The 22,462-nt window shown below is 45.5% G+C and overlaps 1 protein-coding gene across 1 annotated transcript in view; it reads left to right on the top strand.

Moving 5' to 3' along the window:
- Positions 1–22,462, top strand: part of LOC121280186 (meckelin-like) — a 115,202-nt gene that overhangs the window by 9,231 nt on the left and 83,509 nt on the right. Inside the window, exons 2-8 of the mRNA XM_041191917.1 lie at positions 11,724–11,806; positions 12,921–13,002; positions 13,395–13,470; positions 15,663–15,729; positions 16,998–17,033; positions 18,454–18,525; positions 21,548–21,663. Of these exons, the coding sequence (XP_041047851.1) occupies positions 11,724–11,806; positions 12,921–13,002; positions 13,395–13,470; positions 15,663–15,729; positions 16,998–17,033; positions 18,454–18,525; positions 21,548–21,663 (532 nt within the window). The remainder of the gene's footprint in view (positions 1–11,723; positions 11,807–12,920; positions 13,003–13,394; positions 13,471–15,662; positions 15,730–16,997; positions 17,034–18,453; positions 18,526–21,547; positions 21,664–22,462) is intronic.

Below are 22,462 nucleotides of genomic sequence, written 5' to 3'. Positions count from 1 at the left end.
TCCATCTTAGTGAGTTGTCCATTAACTGTAATGACTACTTGGATTAGCTCAGTTCTACCCACTTTGAGGTTATATAATGATGGATGTCTGATTCTATTTCGTCTGGCTCTCCCATGAGGCATTTTTCATGATTTTTCCTTCTGCCTTGATAGTGTTGTTTTAGCCTTTCTCTGCAGTGCCGCCTTATGTGGCCATAGCGGTGGCAGAAAAAGCACTCGACATGTTTGAGGTGTCACTCGCTCACTGGAGGCCTGGATGTATTTCTCTCATTCATTTTGTGGATTTTCACTGCAGCATCGTTGTTTTTCAATGGTCTGGAGCTAGAGAGCGCTTCCCACCTTTCCGTGGAGTCCGAAGTTTTCGCGCCTTTTGTTGCCGGATTGTCCCACCCAACCAGATGGATGGCGCCATTTTGTGCCTCCTTTATAACTTTAGAATTTCTAACAGCACTCTCCGTCGCGGTAGCCATTTCTAATGCCTTATTGAAGTCTAGGCTGGGTTCAGCTAGCAAACGCCTTTGGATAGCATCATCTCCAAGCCTGTATATCAGCCGGTCTCTCAACATATCACTAATGGACGTTCCGAATTGGCAGTGCTCAGTTAATGCGTTTAAAATGGCCACATAGTCAGCTATTGTCTCCTCTGGAAACCTATTCCTTGAATTAAATTTGAAGTGCTGCATAGTAACTGAGGGCTTTGGTCCCAGGTGGCTCTGTAAAATTTTTATTAACTCGTCGAAAGTCTTCGAGCCTGGGGTGTAAGGCTGAGGATCAGCCTGTATGCTTTGCTGCTGCATGAGGACAAAAGAATCGCCCTCTTCTCCTCCTCCCTTGTGATGTCGTTAGCGGTAAGAAAGAACACTAAGCGTTTGACATACTGAGACCAGTCACCTGCAACGGGGCCGAATGGATCGACACGCCTGAACTGCGGCATCATGAACGACTGCAAGGGGGCTGCACTCCTGATAGGCTTTCCAGATAATGATGAATTTAGGTGTTTGGCTTACTGTGGAGTCGCCCTCTCTCTGGGGTCCCTTATAATATTCTATCCATAGCCATTTTTCATGTATTTACCCTTTTAAATGTATTGCCGCTTTAAGAGCAGACAGTGTTTTATTTTAACTCTGTCTCTGCAACTGTTGGCTACTCTCTGCTGGGTTTTGCGCTCTTTTCAAGTTTTGCTGGGATCCCCGTGATCGCGATTCTGCAGGTTTTTAAAAAGTTTTAAACTGCAGCACTGCTTTCTGCTCCGATTGCCGACTGTCACCTATTTTACAAGGTAAGTCCAGATGCTCTTTCAATGCTTTGCTCACCCATCTTGAAATTTATTTTCTTTTGTTCTTTATCCTCATTGCCACTTTTATGTCTTGGGTAAATGAGTGCGTTGGCCAACTGAACTCTAACCGCACACCTTCCTATGTCCTCTTCAGTTGCTGCTTGCAATCAATAATGGGGAGAGACTGATGTAAGAATAAACAGTGATGGTTTATTGAGACATAGGGCAGAGCACTGGATCATATGTGCTCACTCAGAAACCTCCAGAACTAGACTTACAGTTCCCAGTTGCCTGCACTGTACAGTGATTCGTCAGTGCTGTCACATGATCAGTACACTTACATTCTCTTAAAGGGACAGGGTACCTCACTTTACCACAAGTCATGTCTTGTCATGACAGTCAAGCATATTCTAATTGTGCAATAAGTCTTTTTGCTTTCCAATTGGTGTAGGAAGATAATGCGTCACAAGGTTGCATCATAGTGTTGGCCAACTAATGGCAGGAGTGTGGGGTCAAGTCATGTGATGAAACCTCCAAGAATATATTTAATCACAGCTGGCTACCCTAAAAATACATCAGATGCAGGAATTCTGAAATTAAAAACACCATCGGCATTGCAGCACTCCCTCAGTGCTAAAATTGGGATGTCAAGCCTAGATTATTTACCCAGTTAACTGGTTGCCACCAGTATGGCAATGGGCAGTATTGATAAAACTAACTTCAGTGCCTCTTGGGCAGGAAGTAGAAACAAACAGAATGATCAGTGACCTTGTTGTGAAATGCTTGCATGTGAATGTTGGGTTAGCATCTAGCTGTGAAGGTCAGATAGGCCACTGCTAATTCAGAGAGACTTGATCCAAGGAATATGGATAAGAGCAATATAAATAGTTTGTGGGTTTAGATCACTTGGTTGTGAATGAAGGTTGAGAGAGCCATGGCTCAGTTGATAGCATTTATGCTCCTGAACCTAGAAGGTTCCTGGTTCAAGTCCCACTCTAGACCTTAAGTACTTGTACAAAACTTACAAGCTAACACTCAAGTGCAGTGCTGAGGGAGTGCTGAGCTGTCAGACATGTTCTCTTTCAGATGAAACATGACACTGAGGCCTCATCTGTTCTTTCAGGTGGATATAAAAGATCCCTTGGCACAATTTCAAAGAAGAGCAGGGGACTTGTCTCTGGTATTCTGGCCAATATTTACCCCTCAATTATCATCACAAAGACAGATACTCTGGACATTATCACATTGTTGATTGTCTTATGTTCTTTTGGGTGCTGCATTTTCTAGATTACAACAGCAATTACGCTTCAGAATTGACTTAAGTGAAAGCAACATACAGCAGCTGCTGGAAATCTGAAATAAAAACAGAAATTTCTGGAAATATTCAGCAGGTCTGGCTGCATCTGTGTAGAGAGAAACAGTTTTTTAATTCATTTATGGGATGAGGGCGTCACTAGCTAGACCAGCATTTATTGCCCATCCCTAATTGCCCTTGAGAAGGTGGTGATGAGCTGCCTTCGTGACCCACTGCAGTCCCGGTGGTGTAGGTACACCCACAGTGCTGTTAGGGAGGGAGTTCCAGGATTTTGACTCAGCAACAGTGAAGGAACGGCGATACATTTCCATGTCAGGATGATGAGTGGCTTGGAGGGGAACTTCCAGGTGGTGTTGCTGGAAGTTTACGTTTTGAGTTGAATGTGACTTCTTCAGAACACTGTGTTTGACACGACAGGTTAATTCTGCTTCTCTCTCTTCAGATGCCGCCAGGCCTGTTGAGTATTTCCAGCACTTTCTGTATTTACTTCAAAAGTAAAGAGGACTGAGATTCCGGTGATTGTGAAAGGCACTACATAAGTGCAAGTCTGTCTTTTGTTATTTCTTAATCAGAATGAAGGGATAGAGCAAATGCAGTTTGGGCTTTTAAATTAATAACCACAAGCTTGTAAATTCTTTGAATGAATTGGGAAAGTGAGCTGAGCAAACAAGCCTACTGATAGAAAGAGCGCAGAGAAATAACTGCATTTGCAAAATGTTAGCTTTTGTGATTTGCTGTCATTTATTCTACTTTGGCATCTAAACACTTATTATTGTGCAATACCCACCTCAGCATCCCCTGGCTGTATCATTCCATTAAAAAGCAAGTTAGATCAAAGTACAGGCTTTGGAAACTTCCACTTGTTGTGAAAGGAATTGATTGGACATTTTTCCACTGTGGTCACTAAGCTGATTGTTTACAAAAGGGAATTGATTTTTGATCAAATTGACAGAATTGTTCTGGAAAACTGCACACTTTAAGTTGTTTAGCTTAAAGAGGATTATTATCTGATCAAAGCAAAAAACTGCGGAATGCTGGAAATCCAAAACAAAAACAGAAACAGAAATACTTGGAAAAACTCAGCAGGTCTGGCAGCATCGGCGCAGGAGAGCACAGTTGACGTTTTGAGTCCTCATGACCCTTCAACAGAACTGTTTCTGTTTTTATTATCTGATCAGTCAGTTTGCAGGATGAACCAACCATGTTAATAAATGACAAACTCACTCAAACAGTGACTTAATCATCAACCCAGCCAGAGATACATGACATTCCCTCTGGCACTGGTGCATCGCGGCTGCAAGTGTGCACCATCTAAAAATAGAAACGTGATGAAATGAAGCTCTTTTGCATTTCTGCACCATGGTAAACAGGCACTCTGAGTGATCAATAACTTGATGTGTGCACGAAAGCTCCTATCAGTAAGATATAATAATTTTTATAATGTTATTGAAATTTATTGTAGAGTATTAGTGGGGTCGGTGTCTATGTCTGTGTGTGTGTGTATATGTGTGTGTGTGTGTGTGTGTGTGTGTGTGTGTGTGACTTAATTGAATTAAAAGCAGCTGATCTGAAGGCTTTGATATAACAGAAGATAAGCTAGGTTTGAAATATTAAGTAGATAGACGTAGGTGTAAATGGAACATTTTTATTTTGCAATAAACCAGACTAGATTGATTTCAAAGGAGGGGTGAAATGTGTCACCCAGCCAGAAAAAGTTAAGAAACAGTGGTTTATTTTTCCTAAAGATTACTGGTAAAATTGATACTATGAGAGATTTTTTATTATCAGAGAGGTAAAGTCCAAAGACATAGTGAAACAATGGAAATTTGCATTCAAGGGGGAAAATATGGATAAAGGAGAGAAGGCTGTGTGCAAGGGAAGGCATTCTAAGGTCTAACAATGATCTAAGAATCGTCCCAGATTTGCACTAAGTGCGGTAGCAGGTGGGTAAGACAACGTGTTACCCGCTGGCCATGATGGCGGGTTTTCACACCGTATTGTCCCAAACACGCCACATTATTTATGCACTCCTGGGATACACACCGTTTTCGTGGCAGGCGGGGTCTCATTCACCCACCCGCCATCACCTTGCCACTTCATCACGCTGGGCGCCATATTTAAAGTCCAGCCGTGCACGCACATCGCACACATCTCAGTGCTTATAGCCCATGACTGCTGCAAGGAAGATTCCACGAAAGGCAAAAAGACTGCGGCCCCCAGGTTCAATGGTGCATCACTGGAATGCCTTTTAGATGCCCGTGGAGTCCTGCTGGGATGTCCAGTACCCCCTGCTCTAGCCGCGGAATGGGCACCGGTTTGACCAACCCAGTTTGGGAGGCAGTAGCAGCGGTGGTCAGCGCCAATGCCCTTCAAAAGAGGACAGCCACCCAGTGCCACAAGAGGATGAATGATCTCCTCCATTCCGCCAGGGTAAGTCACTCTTCTCATCACTCTCAACTCACACACTCCCAAACCCATCACACATCCACAGGGTCCTCACTCACTGCTGGTTCAAGGGATATCGCCATTCACTCTCTCACACATGCCATCATTGTCCTCATTCCATCCAGAGGGCCACTCACCACCCATACAAGCCAGGCTTACTTATTATCTGGCCTGGCAGGTGTCCTGCTTACACTTTCTCCACCTCTATCCATGCAGGACAAGCTGGCGCATGATAACAGGGAGAGGTTGCAGACCGGTGAAAGAATGCCTGAAATCAAGATCCTAAACAACTTTGAAAACAGAGGCATCCAGCTGGCCCGGCAATGACCGGGACTGGTCCTGTGCTGACAGTGAAGGTGGCTGTGCTCTACCAAGTGAGGGTCCAGCAGTGCAACATCCATCAGACAACCATGTTGTGAGTGATGTGTCCTCTTTCATAGGCCACTGCCATGCACTAATTATCTCTCCTTGCTTCTGCAGGCACATCTGGGAAGCAGCCAACCGAGTCCACGACCCAGGGCCTCCAATCAAGCCCCAAAGATACCTCCGTAGAGGAATCTGGAGGCACCCTCCTTGAAGTCCTGTCACAGTGCTCACCCATACCCTCCTCCAGCTCAGAGACACACACCTCGGTGGGACCCAGCTTTAGAATAGCCTTGGGATCACAATCTGATGAGCACATCGCACTGTCTGATCCACAGCAGGTGGAGGCAGGGACTTCCTTGGTGTCCAGCCCTCGGAGAACTGCTGGAGGCCAGAAATTTGCTAAGTCCAAGTCAGATGATGAGCCTCTGGACTCAGTCATGCCACAGTTGCTGGAGCTGCAAAGGCAAGCTCAGGAATATCAGGAAGGGATGGCCGCTGCATTCTTCAGATTGCAAGGCACGATGGAGTCCGTCCGCCTTCACTCTGAGGTGATAGCACCGGCATGCCAATGAACTGAGGTCAACAATGTTAGGATGGCGGCTGCCATGGAGACCTTGTTCCAGGACATTGGTCCTGCACTCCTGCGTGGGCTTAACTCCATCGCAGATGCCATATTTGGCCTCCAACAGTGTGTACGCGAGAGAGGTGCCAGGCACCCCGATCTCCCTCCAACACCCCCACCCACCACCCCACCCCGGTGCTATCCATCCAGAATGACTCCAGGAGTATCCAGCCCATCCGAATCCCCTCTTTGACTTCAGCAGCTCCAGCTACACAGGCCAAGGAGGCACTGCCACACAGCTGGACCCTGAAAGTAGGCCAGTGCCCTCCAAGTCTCGGCCCTCCAGAGGATACCAGCCAAAGTCATCACTGACAGTCACAGTCAGCAGGCTACCTCTATCTCTGTGTGGATGTCTGGGGAGCACTAAGAGGTAGCAGCAGGGTTAGGAAAGAAGAATTCGTTGCACAGCCTGGGCATGGGTGTTAATCACTTGTACATACGGTTCACTGTTGTCAATAAACTCCCAAGAATGTCTCCCTGCCTATGGCTCCTTGTTCTGATGAGCAGTGTTCTTGTCACTCAGATGTGAAACCTTTCTGCACATGATAAAGGCAGGTGTTTCAGTCCAGGGCCTCTTCCCTGTGCTTTGTGCAGCCTTCAGACCACAGTGATGGTCCAGCCTCACACTCCCTGGAAACATCACTGGTGTCTGCACCTCGGCGGTTCTTGTCATTGCTGCCAGAATGTAGTGGGTAGATGCCACAAAGTTCTGTCATTCTCTCTGTGTGCTCTCAGCACCTTTTAAGGTGGGGCTGGCCCCCATCTCTTCAGTGTCTGTGATCACTGACACTGTGCTCCTGAAAGGCTTAGGTGCTGAAGGTGGACCAAGGATCAGATGTTTCTAAAGTTTCATGCTGCGTCTCTATGACATAACCCTGATCACAGAGTGCAAGCGAGCCCTTGGCCAGACAAGAGTCAGACATTCAGAGAGGCTATGTGAAGATTTATGGAGTGTCCTTACTGTATGTCATCCTCCTGCAATTGAGCGACTATTAGGGTCTCCACTGCATCTCCATGACAGGAGCATTCTCACAGAGGGTATTTGCACTGCCATAAACCAGCCTGAAGTCAAATATTCAAAAATGCGATGTGAGGAACTATGGTGTCACCTCACTCCATGTGATCATCATCCTCCACAAATCTAGCAGCTATGAGGGCCTCCCGAGCCTGCCTGCCTCATCAAGCCTGTGCGAGGGTCTCATCACCATCATTGTCTCCGAGAACCTCCTCACCCTCATCCCCATTGGCATCTTCCTCATTGGAGGAGGCCTGCAACTCTTTCATCTTCCTCTCAACCAGCTCATCTCACTGTTGTAGAGCCAGGTTGTAAAGGGTGCAGCAAACGATGATGATGCGTGACACCCTCTGCGGACTGTATTGCTGAGCTCCACCAGACCGGTTCAGGCACCGGAACCTCAACTTCAGCATCCCGATGGTCTGCTCCACCAAGTTGCGAGCTGCTGCAACAGCCTCATTATACAGTTGCCCTGCTGCAGTCTGAGGCCACCACATGGGTGTCATCAGCCACGGCCTCTGTGGGTAGCCCTTGTCCCTGAGGAGCCAACTGTGCAGCTTCTGTGGACCCTGGAAGACTGCAGGCATCTGTGACGAACTGAGGATGTAGGCGTTGTGCACACTCCCTGGAAACCATGCGCGTACCTGCCGGATGCATTTCTGGTGGTCACACACCAGCTGCACGTTCAGTGAGTGGAACCCCTTGCAGTTGATGTAGTTCACCGCATGTTGCAATGGAGATTTGAGCGCCATGTGAGTGCAGTCAATGCCACCCTGAACCTGCGGGAAACCCGAGATCTGGGCGAATCCAGTCGCTTTTGCATCCTGGCTGTCCTGGTCCCAGGCAAAATGCACAAAGTTGTGTGCCCTCGCAAAGATGGCATCCGTGACCTCATGGATGTATTTGTGGGTGGGGGCTTATGAGATCCCACAGAGGTCACCTGTGGAGGTCCGAAAGGAGCCACAGGCAAAGAAATTGATAAAAAGGAAGGTCATTTTCATGGCCACAGGCAGTGGATGCCCTCCATGTACCCATGGCACCAAATCCTGCAGCAGATGGTAGATGTGACTGACCAGTTCACTGGACATGCGCAGTCTTCAGCGACTCTGGTTCTTGGTCATCTGCAGGAACGAAAGACGGTGTCTATAGGCCCTGGGTGTTGCTAGGCACTGGCCTGCGATGACTTGCTGTGGCTCTTAGGCAGCATGTGCAGGAGCCCCAGCCTCCCCTTCTTCCTGAGGTTGTGCTCCTGCCTCTGTGCAGCCAGGAACCTCAGTCACTCTCACTGTCTTCACTCTCTGTAGGCCATCAGGCATACAGATTGTTCACCAGTCTCCAAGATCCTGATATACTCCTCCTGCAGGTTGAAAGAGAGAGACACGTGATTAGCATGGGTGTACTAAGAACCTGTCCTGGTTAAGTGTGAAGGCCTCTTAATGCTTCCTGGAGTGTGTTGGCCACTACTTGGATGGTCAGAGATTAGTGCGCTGCACGGCTGCCCGAAACCCCACCCACTTCTGCCCCACTCCACCCGACTGATTGGCAGCAGCTTTGCCCATTGGACTGCATGCTGTGGTCTCAGCTGAGGCACAGGCATTCTCCTAACCCGCAGTGCAAGGCTGCACTGTTAGCTTGAACCATGGGGGAGACTGATGCAAACTGGGATGCAGACATTGCAAGGGGCTGTGAGCACCTCCAGCAGGGACTGCTTCATGGCCAGCTGTAGCGAGGAGATTGTGCAATGTGTGCAGTCGTCCAACTGTTCTGCAGTCCACTCAAATGCCTGTGACTTTGAGGTCTGTGCCTGTTGGGGGTTGCGGGGGCTGGCGTGGGGTGAGCGGTAGTGAAAAGCTTTGGAGCGCTTGGTGGCACTTTGATGCCTCTGCGTTGCTTGAGTGGACAGATAAGCTAGAGGCCTGACTCCAATCATATCAATGTGGCTGCGCCTGAAATGTCTCAGCTGCGGAGGAATGGTCACTTTATACAGATTTCCATAATCCATGGCCGCTTCCCTCACCCACCCTACCCCACACCCCAAATGCTTGTGCGCTAGATTCAATGGCAGGCCTGCCCTTGGCCCCTCCCGCTACCAATGCTCCTTAAGCTTGAAGTCCAACAGGTAGCCCTGGCGAGCGCTGCACATCGTTGTTGTGTGTTTACCTCCGAGTTCCCCTCAAAGTGCAGGCCGTCAGTGCCTGTGGTGTTGTGAAACACGTCGGCGTACTTTCCCGCCGACGTGGACGGATGATCCAGCGGGGTGGCAGGGGAGGGGAGGGGAGGGGGGGCGGGGCGATCCCGGAGGGCTGGCCTAATAATGATATGCGGATGTATTACAATGAGCCCAATACCCAATAGCGGGAAACGCAGCCCAACATCGGTGGGCTGAGCAGACAATCGCGACCCGCTTTCACGCCGTCGTGAAACCGATCGGGCCATATTGTCCCCTCACATCACCGAACACACCCTACGCCGGCGGGCATGGACGATGCTGCCGTTGTGAGGGCCAGTCATTGGGAAAGATGTTGCATGAAAGAATAACAGAGGTCAAGAATATTTTTGGAGTGCCATTTTTGCATTGCAAATAACAATTTACATTAATATAACTCATGTAATGCCATAAACTATCCCTAGAGGCTTCAGAAGAGGCTTATGGTTATCGCACAGCATTTGATACCAAACTACCCCAGCAATATTGGAACAGATGATCAAAAGGCTTTAAGGAGCCTCTTAAAGAGGAGAAGGGAGGTGGAGATTCTTAGACAGGCAATTCCGAAGATTTATTGCCTTAGATGCTTAAGGCAATGGTAGGTAATTAAAATCAGGTGATGTGCAAACGTCCCAAGTTGATGGTGTTGTCAGGAGGCTAAGACCTCATTCAGTATTTTTATAATATATATATATTTCATCATGGTTAATTTATAAATTTTAAAAAACTGGACAAAGGCTTTGAAATAACTGAAGCTGTGACTGACAATGACTCAAACAAAAGGAACATTTTGGCATTCAGAGAAGCTGATACCTCATTATCTCTAAAGATGGCGGGGGGCGATGGTGTAGTGGTATTGTTGCTCGACTAGGGACCCAGGGTAATGCTCTGGGGACCTGGTTTTGAATCCTGGCAGATGGTGGAACTGGTGTTCAATAAAAATCTGGAATTTAAAGTCTAATGATAACCATGAAACCATTATCAATTATTGTAAAAGCCCATTTGATTCACAACTGCCCTTTAAGAAGGAAATCCGCTGTCCCTTACCTGGTCTGGCCTACATGTGACTCTAGACCCACAGCGATGTGGTTGACTCTTAAATGCCTTCTGAACAAGGGCAGTTAGGTATGGGCAATAAATGTTGGCCTAGCCAGTGATGCCCACATCCAATGAATAGTAATATATGAAAAAAATGACCCTTGTTGACTGCAGAGATCAAATTCAAAGGGAATAATACAAGGGTGATCTACACTTCACAGCCGGGCCTGGCTGATCAGTCTGTTAGGAAAAAGGACCCAGAAACCTCTTTTAAAATTCTTAATGGTTGAAACATAAACAATCTCAAGAATCCAAACTAAGGAATATACATCCTTTGTCACATGACTCCGCCCCACCATGCTGGGGGAACCAGTTATCCTGCCTCACTGACTGCCAATCAGTCTGCCATCTTCTACCTAGCAAGCAGCAGCTCAGAACCAGAGCTCTGTTCAGGTTTAAATGCCTGGCCCCCTCTATACTGTTCTACTGGAACTTCTGTACCAGTACCTACAAGACTAATTCATCTCTATGTGCCAATCTCATTGTGGAAGTCATCTCTACTGGTAAAGTGGGTTATCCAGCATCAGTTTCAGCCTGGTGACCCCTGTGAAGGAACACGCAACTGAGGTCAGTGAGCCTAGGGGCAATGGGTGAATGGGACTTGGTACGAGTTAGGACATGAGGCAGCAGAGTTTTGGATGAGCTCAATTTTACAGATGTTGGGGGATGGGAGGCTGGTCCAGGGTGCGTTGGAGTAGTTGAGCCTATAGGCAGCAGAGATGTGGATCAGGGTTCCATTAGTGATTAAGCTGAGGTAGGGGTGGGAGATCTGTGATATTATGGAGTTAGGAGTTCCAGGATTTTGATCCAGCGGCAGTGAAGAAACAGTGATATTGTTCCAACTCAGAATGGTGTGTGACTTGGAAGGGAACTTGCAGGTGGTGATGTCTTCTAGGTGGTAGAGGCCCGCATTTGGAAGGTGCTGTCAAAGGACCCTTGGTGAGTTGCTGGTAACATCTGGCTAACTGGCTGGGATCCACTTGTGAGTCGAGGCCTGGGCCGTTGCTTGTACCCCTGAATCCGTACAGAATAAAGGAAAAATATTTTCCAGCCTTTTCCCTCTTCTAAGGTGGGGCTTTTTAATCATCTTTTCAGTTGGGTCCCCACTGAACCCTTCACTGGACTACCTCCACAGGACCGGCAGGTAGGTACCTGCAATACTAATCATGTGACCTCCCTGGGAACTTTGATGGTGTTGGATCTGGGGCCAACAGCATGTGGGCTTTGGGGCCCGAGGTTTCTCACTGGGAGAGAATTGGCATAAAAATTGTTGAATATGAGAATAACCTGAGAATCCAAGAACTGATGCTGAATCGTACCATTTCTGATCACCATATGGTTCATCAGTTGATTTAATGCCCTGTTTGCCTCTCACTCCTAGGTCTCCGTTGTGTCTGTGATGTTGGTTATACAATGTTTGATAGTGGATCTCCCATTGCACAATGCAGTGCCTGCAACGGAAAAGTAAGTTAACCAAAGGAAAATTGGTAAGTGAAAACTCTGCTCGTTGATTGATGTTTTGACGTTAAATGGTTTGATTGAAAGTTGAGATATTTAACAGTACAGCGGGGTGAACATCACTATGACAGTGCAACACAGTGAACACATTTACTGGAAGGGTACAAAGCACCATCGCTCCACAGTAAGTACGGGCACAACATTCACCTGCAGCCAGCCAAATTATTCTAATGTGCTTCTAACCACTGGCAAATGTGGCAAATATCAATTTTGGAAGGGAGAATATTTACAGGGCAATAGGGAAAGGATGGGGAAGTGGGATGAATTGGATAGTTGTACCAAAGAGCTGACACAAGCATGGAAAGCTGAATTTGGGCTGTGTCATTCTCTGATTCTATTTTTGGATGAATACCTTCTTCCCTCTCCAGTTTTCTCTCCCGATAGGGTTGACCTGTGCTGGGGTTTGATTCTGTGGGATTCCTAGCAACCCCCCCTCCCATTGCCCCGCCCAAGTGACCCTGCTTCATGGCTTGAGTCTAGACGATGTGCGTGGGCAGGTATTCAATTGGACGCGATGATGGCGCCGTTGCATTCGAGGCCAATCCTGTCCTCACCCAATACCCAATCATACAGACGTCCATGGAGACAGAATCAATGGATGGTAACCGAGAATGTCGAAGTCTTTGGCATTTGGTGTTTCCTTTTGTCCCTATGGGGAGCTAGGGATTGGACAAAAATGGAAGAAGGTAAAGTTTAACAGAAATAAAAGTTTTGCCCATTTTCTCACTTTGAACCATCTTCTCCATGCTGGGCTCTCCAACCAGGAAGGTTGGGAGGTCTAGTATCCGTGTGAAGGACATCCTTACCATTCCATGGCAGCTGAGCAGCAACTGCCTTCCTGCTAATGGGACAAATCCCGCCAATGTTATTTCTGTCCAGTGAATGATGCACTCCTCTGTCTTGTGGTCTTCAGCCCAGAGTCACTAATATGACTCGCACCTGGTGGAGGAATTGTCTGATCTCATCCAAGGCTTGAATTCAACAGTAGAGCCATCTGATAATTACTTCATAATGTACAAATAATTCATATTGCTTATTTGACATTTTGCCAATTGTTTAGGATCAAGTTGTGTCGGTGGACAAGAAACTCTGTTTGACGTGTGTAAACTGCCAGCCATGTCGAAATGATGGAGCAGTTCAAGGTATGTTTTTGTTGTTCTTTGCTGGTGTGTGCTGCGCACACAATTTCCTACAACAGACAATCATTCTTGGCTGTAATTCTTTTTGTATCTCGACCTGCAACATTTGAACTGCTGCATAAGCCAAGGTCAGCCTGCTCACATATTTAGAATTGAGTCAGGGTTCTCAGGGTTTTTTTGTTTTACTGCTGCACTGGGTGGAGGAATTGCTAACTCCACCATCGAGGAAGCCTCTTTTTATGGGCAATTTTAGAATTGGAACAGGACACAAAAAGCATTGATAACTTTGATTTACGTTTGAGACTCTCATTCTAATGGGGGAGAAAATTGCTTTGATTCAGTAATTTCTGTAAAATTTGGAGTGGGAGAGGATTCACAGAGTTTTCTTTTTACAGTGGAAAACTTGGCCATGAAGACAGCAAGCTGTAAAACCTGTTCCAACAAGACTGTGCCAAATGCTTTGGGTAACATGTATGTGTCTCACCGTCTATGACTTATTTGTTTGTACCTGAACTTATCTCTAAACATGACGAAGCTATTGAAGAGGTTTTTGTGCATTCTTTCTTAAAGTTTATTATCCTGTAATTTTTCTCCTCTACCCTCCCTCCCCCTATCCTGTCCAACACCATCAGGAAGCTGACTCTGCTTGGGGTACCGTTCCATAAGCTTTGGTTCCCATCCTGTATTTCATCCATGTGGCCATATGTCATATGTAAGACCAGACACTGAAAGTCAGTAAACTATAGAATTGTGGAGGTATCATGCTAACTCAAACCTGTCATCCACACGCATGGATGTTTCAGCAGGAGTGTCCAGATAGCATCAGCAATGACTAATTGTAGCAGCCTTATCGACATTACATCTGGAATTGGCTAATTAAGTCAGCAGGAAGCAGGATGTCAGGTGTGGCCCAGATGGTAGCACTCTTGCTTCTGAGTCAGATGGTTGTGGGTTCAAGTGCCATGCAAAGGCTTAAGTACAAAATCACAGCTGACAGTGTAGTACTGAGGGAATGCTGCACAGTAAGAGGTCGTGTCTTTCAGATGAAATGTTAAACTGAGTGCCCTCTCAGGTGGACATAAAATATCCCATGAAGAAAAGCAGTCAAGTTCTCCCTGGCCAATGTTCATCCCTTCATCAACATCACTAAAACTGATTGTCTGGTCAATATCATATTGCTATTTGTGGGAGCTTGCTGTGTACAAATTGGCTGTGGCATTTTCTACATTATAATAGTGACTGCACTTCAAAAGTACTTAATTAAGTACTTCAAAAGCTCTTTGAGACAATCAGTGATCATGAAAGGCGCTATATCAATGCAAGTCCTTCTTTCCTTTTGGATGGATATTGGCAGAGGAACGGACTGAAGATTGAAAAACCAAATAGCGTTATGACCTTTTTTGAACATTGAGATGTTTGAACAAGTTGATGAACCATACAGATCCCTTCCAGTCCAGTACAATTCCTTTATTCCTAATTCAGGTCAATGTGGAAATCAAAGCTGGGATTTTTCTGGTCTTTACATCACAAGGGGATTATAGTTCAATGTTGTCCGATATTTTAGTCACATATAGTCAGTGTGGGAACCAGATGTTGATAATTGCATTTCCGATCAGTAATTTTTTTTAAATGAGTAGTGGGTGGGCCTATGATCTCAGTAATCATATGGCAGTGTACAGATGTGCAACTTTTTGTCCTTTCACTGGTGAAATACTAAGGTGCAAAGCAAAGGGTGTGAGGCTTTAGACCGTTTGTGAGTGCTTTACTTCCTTGGTTATTTAATGATGGTAGATATTTGTTAAGTAAATATACATAAATTGCATTACGTATTTTGAGTTTACCTAAACGGTTTTCTACTAAAATGAATGCATGAACCTAAAAAGGTGTTGCCATAGCCACATCAGTGGCTAGTCAGCAATCTCTATTGGGCAAGAATGGTACAGTTGCCAGTTGAGCCACTGGGGCTGCCGAAAATGCATATCTTAATTTAATTTGGTTGTGATTGGGAGTCGCCAGACAGTAAATTGTTGGAGCCATTAGGAAACAAACCTAGGAACAGGATAAGGCTATCCTGGTTTGAGAGGCAGCCAAACATAAGAAATAGGAGCAGGAGCAGGCTATTCAGCCCTTCGAGCTCCCTTCATCATTCAGTGAGATCATGGCTGATCATCTACTTCAACACCATTTTCCTGAGCTAGCCCCATATCCCTTGATGTTTTTAATATGTAAACATCTATCGATCTCAGTCTTGAACATACTCAATGACTGAGCCTCCCAGCCTTCCGGGGCAGAGAATTCCAAAGATTCACCACCCTCCGAGTGAAGAATTTCCTCTTCATCTCAACCCTAAATGACCACCCCTTATTTTGAGACTGTGTCCCCTGGTTCTAGACACCCCAACCAGGGAAAACAGTGCCAAGCCCCCTTTATTGGGATCAAGAGAGGAGGCTGAAAAATTGTGACGTTGGGAAATTAAAGAGTGGAAATTGATTTTCTCTTTCTGAAGCAATGGCACTGTACAGGTACAGTAGATTACACCTGTGAAAAGCAAGATGTCTTGTCATTTTGTATGTATTGGCATACCTCATTTCTTCATTTGACTATAGTTGCTGCAAACTCTGGATCAATTGCAGTTTTAAATACATTTTTTGTGTCCCTGCTAGGTGTGTACCCTGCCAGGAAACTTTCATTTTGGCTACCGATAGTTGTACATGTCCTTCCGCCAACTTGGTAAGTGATTTACTCTTGCTGGAATCAGCAGAAGCACCCAAGTAGAGTCAGTGTTACACCCGTAGGGTGAGCTTAAACTTTACCTGAATATCTGGGCTCAACCAAGCACATTCTGCCTGGCATGAGGAAATAGAAAGATATGAAAAATTGTGGCCTTTTTCATTAAAACAAGTCAGGTTTTGGAGCAATATACTGATTTGAAATCCTCGAACTCCCTCCCTAGCAGCACAGTGGGTGTACCTACACCACATGGACTGCAGCGGTTCAAGAGGGCGGCTCACCACCCCCTTCTCAAGGGCAATTAGGGATGGGCAATAAATGCTGGCCCAGCCAGCGATGCCCACATCTGGTGAAATAATTTTAAAAATGTTTAATATGTGAAAGGATAGTACAGGATACATAGAAGCAGCTTGTTTGCAGTAGTTGAGGAACTAAAGATACAAAATTTAAATGAATGAGATTTAGCACAGAGAGGAAATTTCTTGTGACGAAGTGGAATGTACTTCTAGGATGGTTGGTTGAGGCAGAAGCAATGTCAACATTTAAGATTAGATTAAACAGATAGATGATGGGTTAAAGGAACAGGATGGCTAAACCTGATTGCTTGCATAGAGGACAAATGCTGAAATGGATGGGTTGGGCTAAATGGCTTCTTTTCTTGTAGCTTTACAGTGGCTGTGTATTTCTATGTTAGCTTGTGAGCAATTCATTGAATATCTCCTCCAAAAGACTGCACCTCCAACAGTACAGCACCCTCGCAGTACTGTTAGCCTGGCTTATGTGCTCAAGTGTCTGGAGTAGGACTTGAAACCACAACCTCCTGACTCAGAGGCAAGATTGCTACCCACCTCCTGAGTAGACGTCATCCTCGAATCAAGGGACAGCTGATAACACTACCCACTGAGCCAAGACTGACACTAACAATCCGTCATCCCTTGAGTAAGTAGCCAATGGTCAGACCTCTCTTTGCGTGTGGCACTTGGAGCCACATTCCAGCAGGACCATAAGTGAGGCTTAGCTTAACAACCACGGCCCCCAAACCCTTTTTGATTTTCTTAGGATAAATATATATATATATACCTTGCTTACAGTTAACAAGTTTTCTGGGGGAGACAGAAACCTTGCTGGAAATAATGAGGTAGAATCCATGTTACTGTGTCCTATTGGTAAAGTATACCTATGATCTCAATTGCTGAATGGTCAGAATTGCCTTTTATAAGTTTATTATTTTCTGGTATTCTGTAATTAAGTTGTGACTTTCATTTCAGAAAGGAGGTCTCTGCTTTGGAAACACTAAATTACCAGTAAGCACTTATTTATCTTGTTTTTTTTAAGTAGCTTTAAATATAGAATCATTAGGGACAAAACAGCACTCAAACATTAGAATCTGAATTTCTATATTTTACATTATTTTTACAAATGAAATTATTCTGCTCTCTATGGATGAGTGGATGTTCAGTCATTAAATACAATTCAAGGCTGAGTTCAACAGATTTATGGGCATTAAGGGAATCAAGGGATTGGGGTGGGGGTTGGGGATGGTGTAAGACAGGAAAGTGGAGTTGAGATGGGAGATTGTCCATCATCTTATTAAATGGCGGATCAGGCTTGAGGGATTATACGGCTTAGTCCTGCTCCTGTTTCTCGTCATCTTATATGAGATGAATATTTTTGGATTTGGCTGACCGTTTGAGTGTTCTGTGCTTCTATTATTTGAGTGGTGGTCTCACGCAGTCCATGCCCCTCATTCTTTTGGCTTTTCTGCTATTCCCAAACACCCCAATGGCTTTTCATGACCGTGGATTTTCTTGACTATACCTGGCTCTTTGGCAATTGAATGGAAGTCTGTTGTAACAACAGCTGGTGGTGGCTTGAATTCACTTCTACTCCCTTCCTCTGCTCTAGCCCAGAAAAGCGCATTGTCATGATGCTTAGTAGCCTCCATTCTTAGACTGGGGAAATTACGAAGGGTGGTGGAACCCCAGGAGAGATATTGAAGTGGGATTGGGTGATCTCGCAAACAACACTCAGTTTTAAGATCTGGAGTTAGATCTGTGGTGTGCAGGTCCCAATGGTTTAGCTTGTAAATGGTTAAGACAGAAAGTAATGTCCAGACTGTCAAGAGGAAGGTCCCAAGTTTGAATTCAAGTTTCTGTTGAACTAACCAACCTTAGAAAAGTGGGTGTTCAAGGGGTTCTATTTGGCTTCAGTGATCCTGGGCTAAGTAAGGAAAATTCAACTAATAAAGGGTAACAGCTGACTTTGTTGATGAGAAAGGACATCGTGGACATTAGCTAATCAACCAACATCTCATCCGATTTTCCTTCCTTTTGAATTCAAGGAAAATCAGATAAGGGTATCTAACAGGCACTAACTCCTGTTGAAGTTGAATTTTGTCCCCAGTGCCTGATGCCTCTTTAGTAACCCAGTACGAACCTGTGGGCAACAGCTGCAAACCAGAATCAAGCCTGGTTGAGTGGCTCCCCCCTCCATGGCTGAATAGCCCCAACACTCACTCTCTCTGGACTCAAAGAACACAAAAAACGGATACTTGGCCGAGGTAGCTGAGTACAGCAGCGGGTGAAGAGCTGGCACAAGACAGCGTATGGTGTAGGCTGTACCCAGAGCTGAATAGGGGAATGAGGGAAAATGGGGGAATTAAAACCTAACACATCATCTATTACTTATGATGTAAGATTGAATATCAGTAATATTTTGTTTCAGCCTCGTGCAGGAAGTTTGCCAGACTCCATCTGGTATGAAATGCACCTTCAAGCAAGTTACCTGGCATGCTCAGTAAGTTATTTCTTTCAAACCACAAAATACTGAATGACCTCGGGAGGATGGGATTTATCTTCAGTGTAACTTGGTTGTAATTTGGCTTGTGCTACTTTAACACTCACTGTAAATGCAAGTGCAGAAAGTCCTCAATTTCCCACTCTGACCTCCTTCGTATAATTATTCAAATCTACAGATGCAGATTGAGAATGGATGAGGGCTGACACCGATATTAGGAGAGAAAAATTGAATGTGAGACAATTGAAGGGGGAAAAATATGCAGAAAGTTTCTGGAGGACATTGAAGACTTATCGATCTGTCAGTACCTTTGCCCAAGCTCAAGGAGCCTGGGGTTAAGACCTGGCAGGGCCAGGCTGCAGCAAGAAGGAGCACACGTTGCAGGCATGAGTTTGCGAATGAATTGCAAACCACATTTTAAAACTCCCAACTGCCTTTGGCTTTCCATCCATCGCGGTCCCTCTGCAGGCATTGATTCATTCAACCACTTCCTCAAGTTGCCTAATGCCATTGACCCCAGCAAAACTTTCCCCTGTCTCTCATCTGGGGCCTTTCCCCTGCTGCCATCTTTGCTCCCTCAAATCCAAGAGGCATTGACTTGATGGTATTTGGCACACAACTGGATTGTAAATCCATCACCAGAGATGCCTGGATACTTCAAGCTCCACCAGGTCTGAGCATGCTCTGGTCTAGGGTCATCCTGGAAGTAAAGATAACTCTAGGGTCTTTTATCTCCACTACCAACCACTCTTTCAGCCCCCTCTCAACTACCCTGTCAATTTCACCTCTAAGAAAAAGTACAAGGAGTTCCTGGACCTCTTTGTGACCAAAATAACAACCATCCCTTCAGCTGTATCAGCTGCATTTCTGCCTTCCTTTGCCCGTCAAGTCAACCTCACCCAATTCTGGTAATTCTTACCTAATCCTGAACAGCTCTCTCTCTCTAGTTTCTCATCTATTTCCCCTCATCTCCTCTCTGCACTTGTCTCATACTCCCATAGCCTGATTCCTACTAAACTCTTCACCACTCAACTCTCCTCTTTGGTGACAGTCGCATTCTTTTTCAGAATCTCTGTCTTTACAGCGCACCTAAAATCGCATCCTCCATCCTCCATCCTTGCTGCTGACTCTAGGCTCGTTTATATCCCCCCCACCTCCCCACACTCCACCCACAAACCCCTCCACTCCTCCCAGCTTCTGGGTGTCAGTTGTGGCTCAGTAGGTAACACTCTTGCTTCTGAATCAGAAAGTTGTGAGTTCACTGTTCTCCTACCTTTGAACCCACGGGTAATTTATTCTGGGAAAAGCCGATAGACAAATAATAATGACAGACATTTTAAATGTCATCAGCATTTGGTGCCAAGAACATAACAGTAACTTATATTTCAAAACTACTTCTGAAGTGCAAGAGGATGTCTCACATGTCTAACGTTTTGAGGAAAAACATAACAATCAGCCATTCCCCCACAGACAATGCCCCCACTGTTCTGGATCAGTCAGGCACTCAACCCTCTCCAGTCCCAGTTCATAGAGCCACTGCAACCTGTTCATCTCTTCATCCTTTTTACAGCGACACTCATTCCTGCAATGCTCACAGTTCATACTGCCATTCTTCTGTACCTCCAGTTCACTCTTTCTCCCTCTCCAGCCTGGTTGAGCATCTGCTCCTGCTAGTGAATTTGCTGTGTTTTTTTAGAGTCCTGTACATTCTGCTGGGTTTCGAGGTTTTTGTGGCGCAGTGGGTAGCATCCCAGCCTCTTAGCCAGAAGCTCCAGATTCAACTCTCACTCCAGGACTTGATTGCCAAGGAAGATGCATTCATAACATGGCCAAACAGGTTGAGGATCAACTCGTAACTCTTTCCTACACATGCCAACGGCAGGTGATAAAAGCGGGAGAGATTCCTGGTCAGACATGGGATGGAAAGAAAACTGGAGCCTCTACCATCACTGTCCATAGCTCCAGGTTACAATATGTATGTAAAAGTTCATGTTGCCACAGCAACTCGGACTCCCTGAATGAATTGCATTACAGCACCACCACATAATGCCGGAACTATGCTTAATCGAAACCGAGAAAACCAACTGAAAGGACAAGAAGCAATAAAGGTTAAAAGTAAGAGTGTATTTTTCTAAAAAATGATAAAATAAATCAAGGAGTAATAATTGACTGATAGCAAACTTGTGGCTCAGTGGGTAGCACTGTTGCCCGAGAGTCAGAATGTTGTGGGTTCATCCCCCATTCCAGCACAAAGTCCACACAGGCACCTCAGTCCTGGAGTCCAGAGGGGAGTTTAAAATAGTTGCTGAGCTTAGAATGAAGGGACAGTTGAGAGACGTAAGAAGGCCCATAACTTTGATGTCTAAGGAAAATGGGACTACAGTAGGAAATTGTGTGATGAGTTTTGAGTTCTGCTAGGCATTATGTAAGGACTAGGAAGAGCATTTAGTGTTTGTGGTATATATAAAAGTAATACGTTTTAATTAGAAATAAGTAATTTGAACCTTTTTCTCAAAGTGGGTGATGGCTAATTCAATCAATACGATCCAGAGTCTGTAGACTCCTGAAACAAATCATCATGAAGGGAGGATCCATTTTACACCAATCAATAAATGACTTTAGAGCTGAACACATATTATTTGCCTTGAATTTATTTATTCTGTAATACTGAGCAACAGATGTGTTTGGATGGCCTGTTTTAAAATATATCTTTTTAAAATTGTAACGACTTTTCTTTTAGTCATTGGGAAACATCTGATTGCTAAAAGCTCGCATGCTCAATAGCTGTGCGTGTTCCTGAACAACGCGGAGATATCCACGATCCCTTTCCCAGTCCTGGTGTTGATCCCAGCTTTCAAACCCAGCTGGAAAGATCAATGCCAGCTGGGGCTCTGTTGTGGTTTGCAGTGAGTGGCTGTTCTGTGCCCAAAATGGGTTGAGTTGGCTGCCTTCTGCGCTGTAAGGTTCAGCACTGCAAAGTTTTTCTAAGTGGAAGCAATCTAATAAGAATTTTTTTTTCCAGAATGTGACTTATAGTAATCAGACAGCATGCCAGCTACTCACTAACCTGGTGATACTAAATGTGAACGCCTTAGTCAATGGCGAGGCCTACATTCTGTACAGTTCGATAACTCCCACGTGAGTGAAACATCTTTGCTACTCTCTATGTTATGCACAACGAATTCCAGTCTGTTATTTAAAAATTCATGCTTAATCTTGTACAGTTTTCACCCCTTCCTCCTTGTGAGTACAGCTTCCCAGGTGCCAGTTCAAGTAACCATTCTTCTTGTGTGGGCCCAGACAGTGAGTGTCCTCAACCAGGCCAACTATCACTGCCAAGCTTGATCGTGTCCACGTTCAGTTCCAGCAGGAGGTCATGGGATCCAGGGGAGCTGAGGCCGGGGTTCACTAGGCCTGTAGTCACTAGAAGTTTTAGAAGAATGAGAGGGGATCTCATTGAAACATACAAAATTCTGACAGGGCTGGACAGACTGGTTGCAGGGATGATGTTTCCTCAGGTGGTGGGGGGGATCTAGAACAAGGGGTCACAGTCTCAGGATACAGGGTAGGCCATTTAGGATTGAGATGATGAGAAAATTCTTCACTCAGAGGGTGGTGAATCTGTGGAATTCTCTACCACAGAGGGCTGTGGAGGCCAAATCACTGAATATATTTAAGAAGGGAATAGATAGATTTCTAGACTCCAGAAGCATCAAGGAGTATGGGGAGAATGCAGGAGTATGAAGATAGAGGATCAGCCGTGATCATATTGAATGGTGGAGCAGGCTTGAAGGGCCAAATGACCTACTCCTGCTCCTGGTTTCTATGGTTCTATCACAGCGCCCCCCACCTGGATGAGTTCAGCTACTGCAGGATTGAAGTTTGGGGGTGGTACCGGGATGTTGGGAGAGCCTCTTGGCACAGTTCCCCTCTGCAC

This window comes from Carcharodon carcharias, chromosome 7 (genome assembly GCF_017639515.1).
Source record: "Carcharodon carcharias isolate sCarCar2 chromosome 7, sCarCar2.pri, whole genome shotgun sequence".
In the NCBI taxonomy this organism is placed as follows: Eukaryota; Metazoa; Chordata; class Chondrichthyes; order Lamniformes; family Lamnidae; genus Carcharodon; species Carcharodon carcharias.
This window is presented reverse-complemented; position numbering and strand designations above follow the sequence as displayed.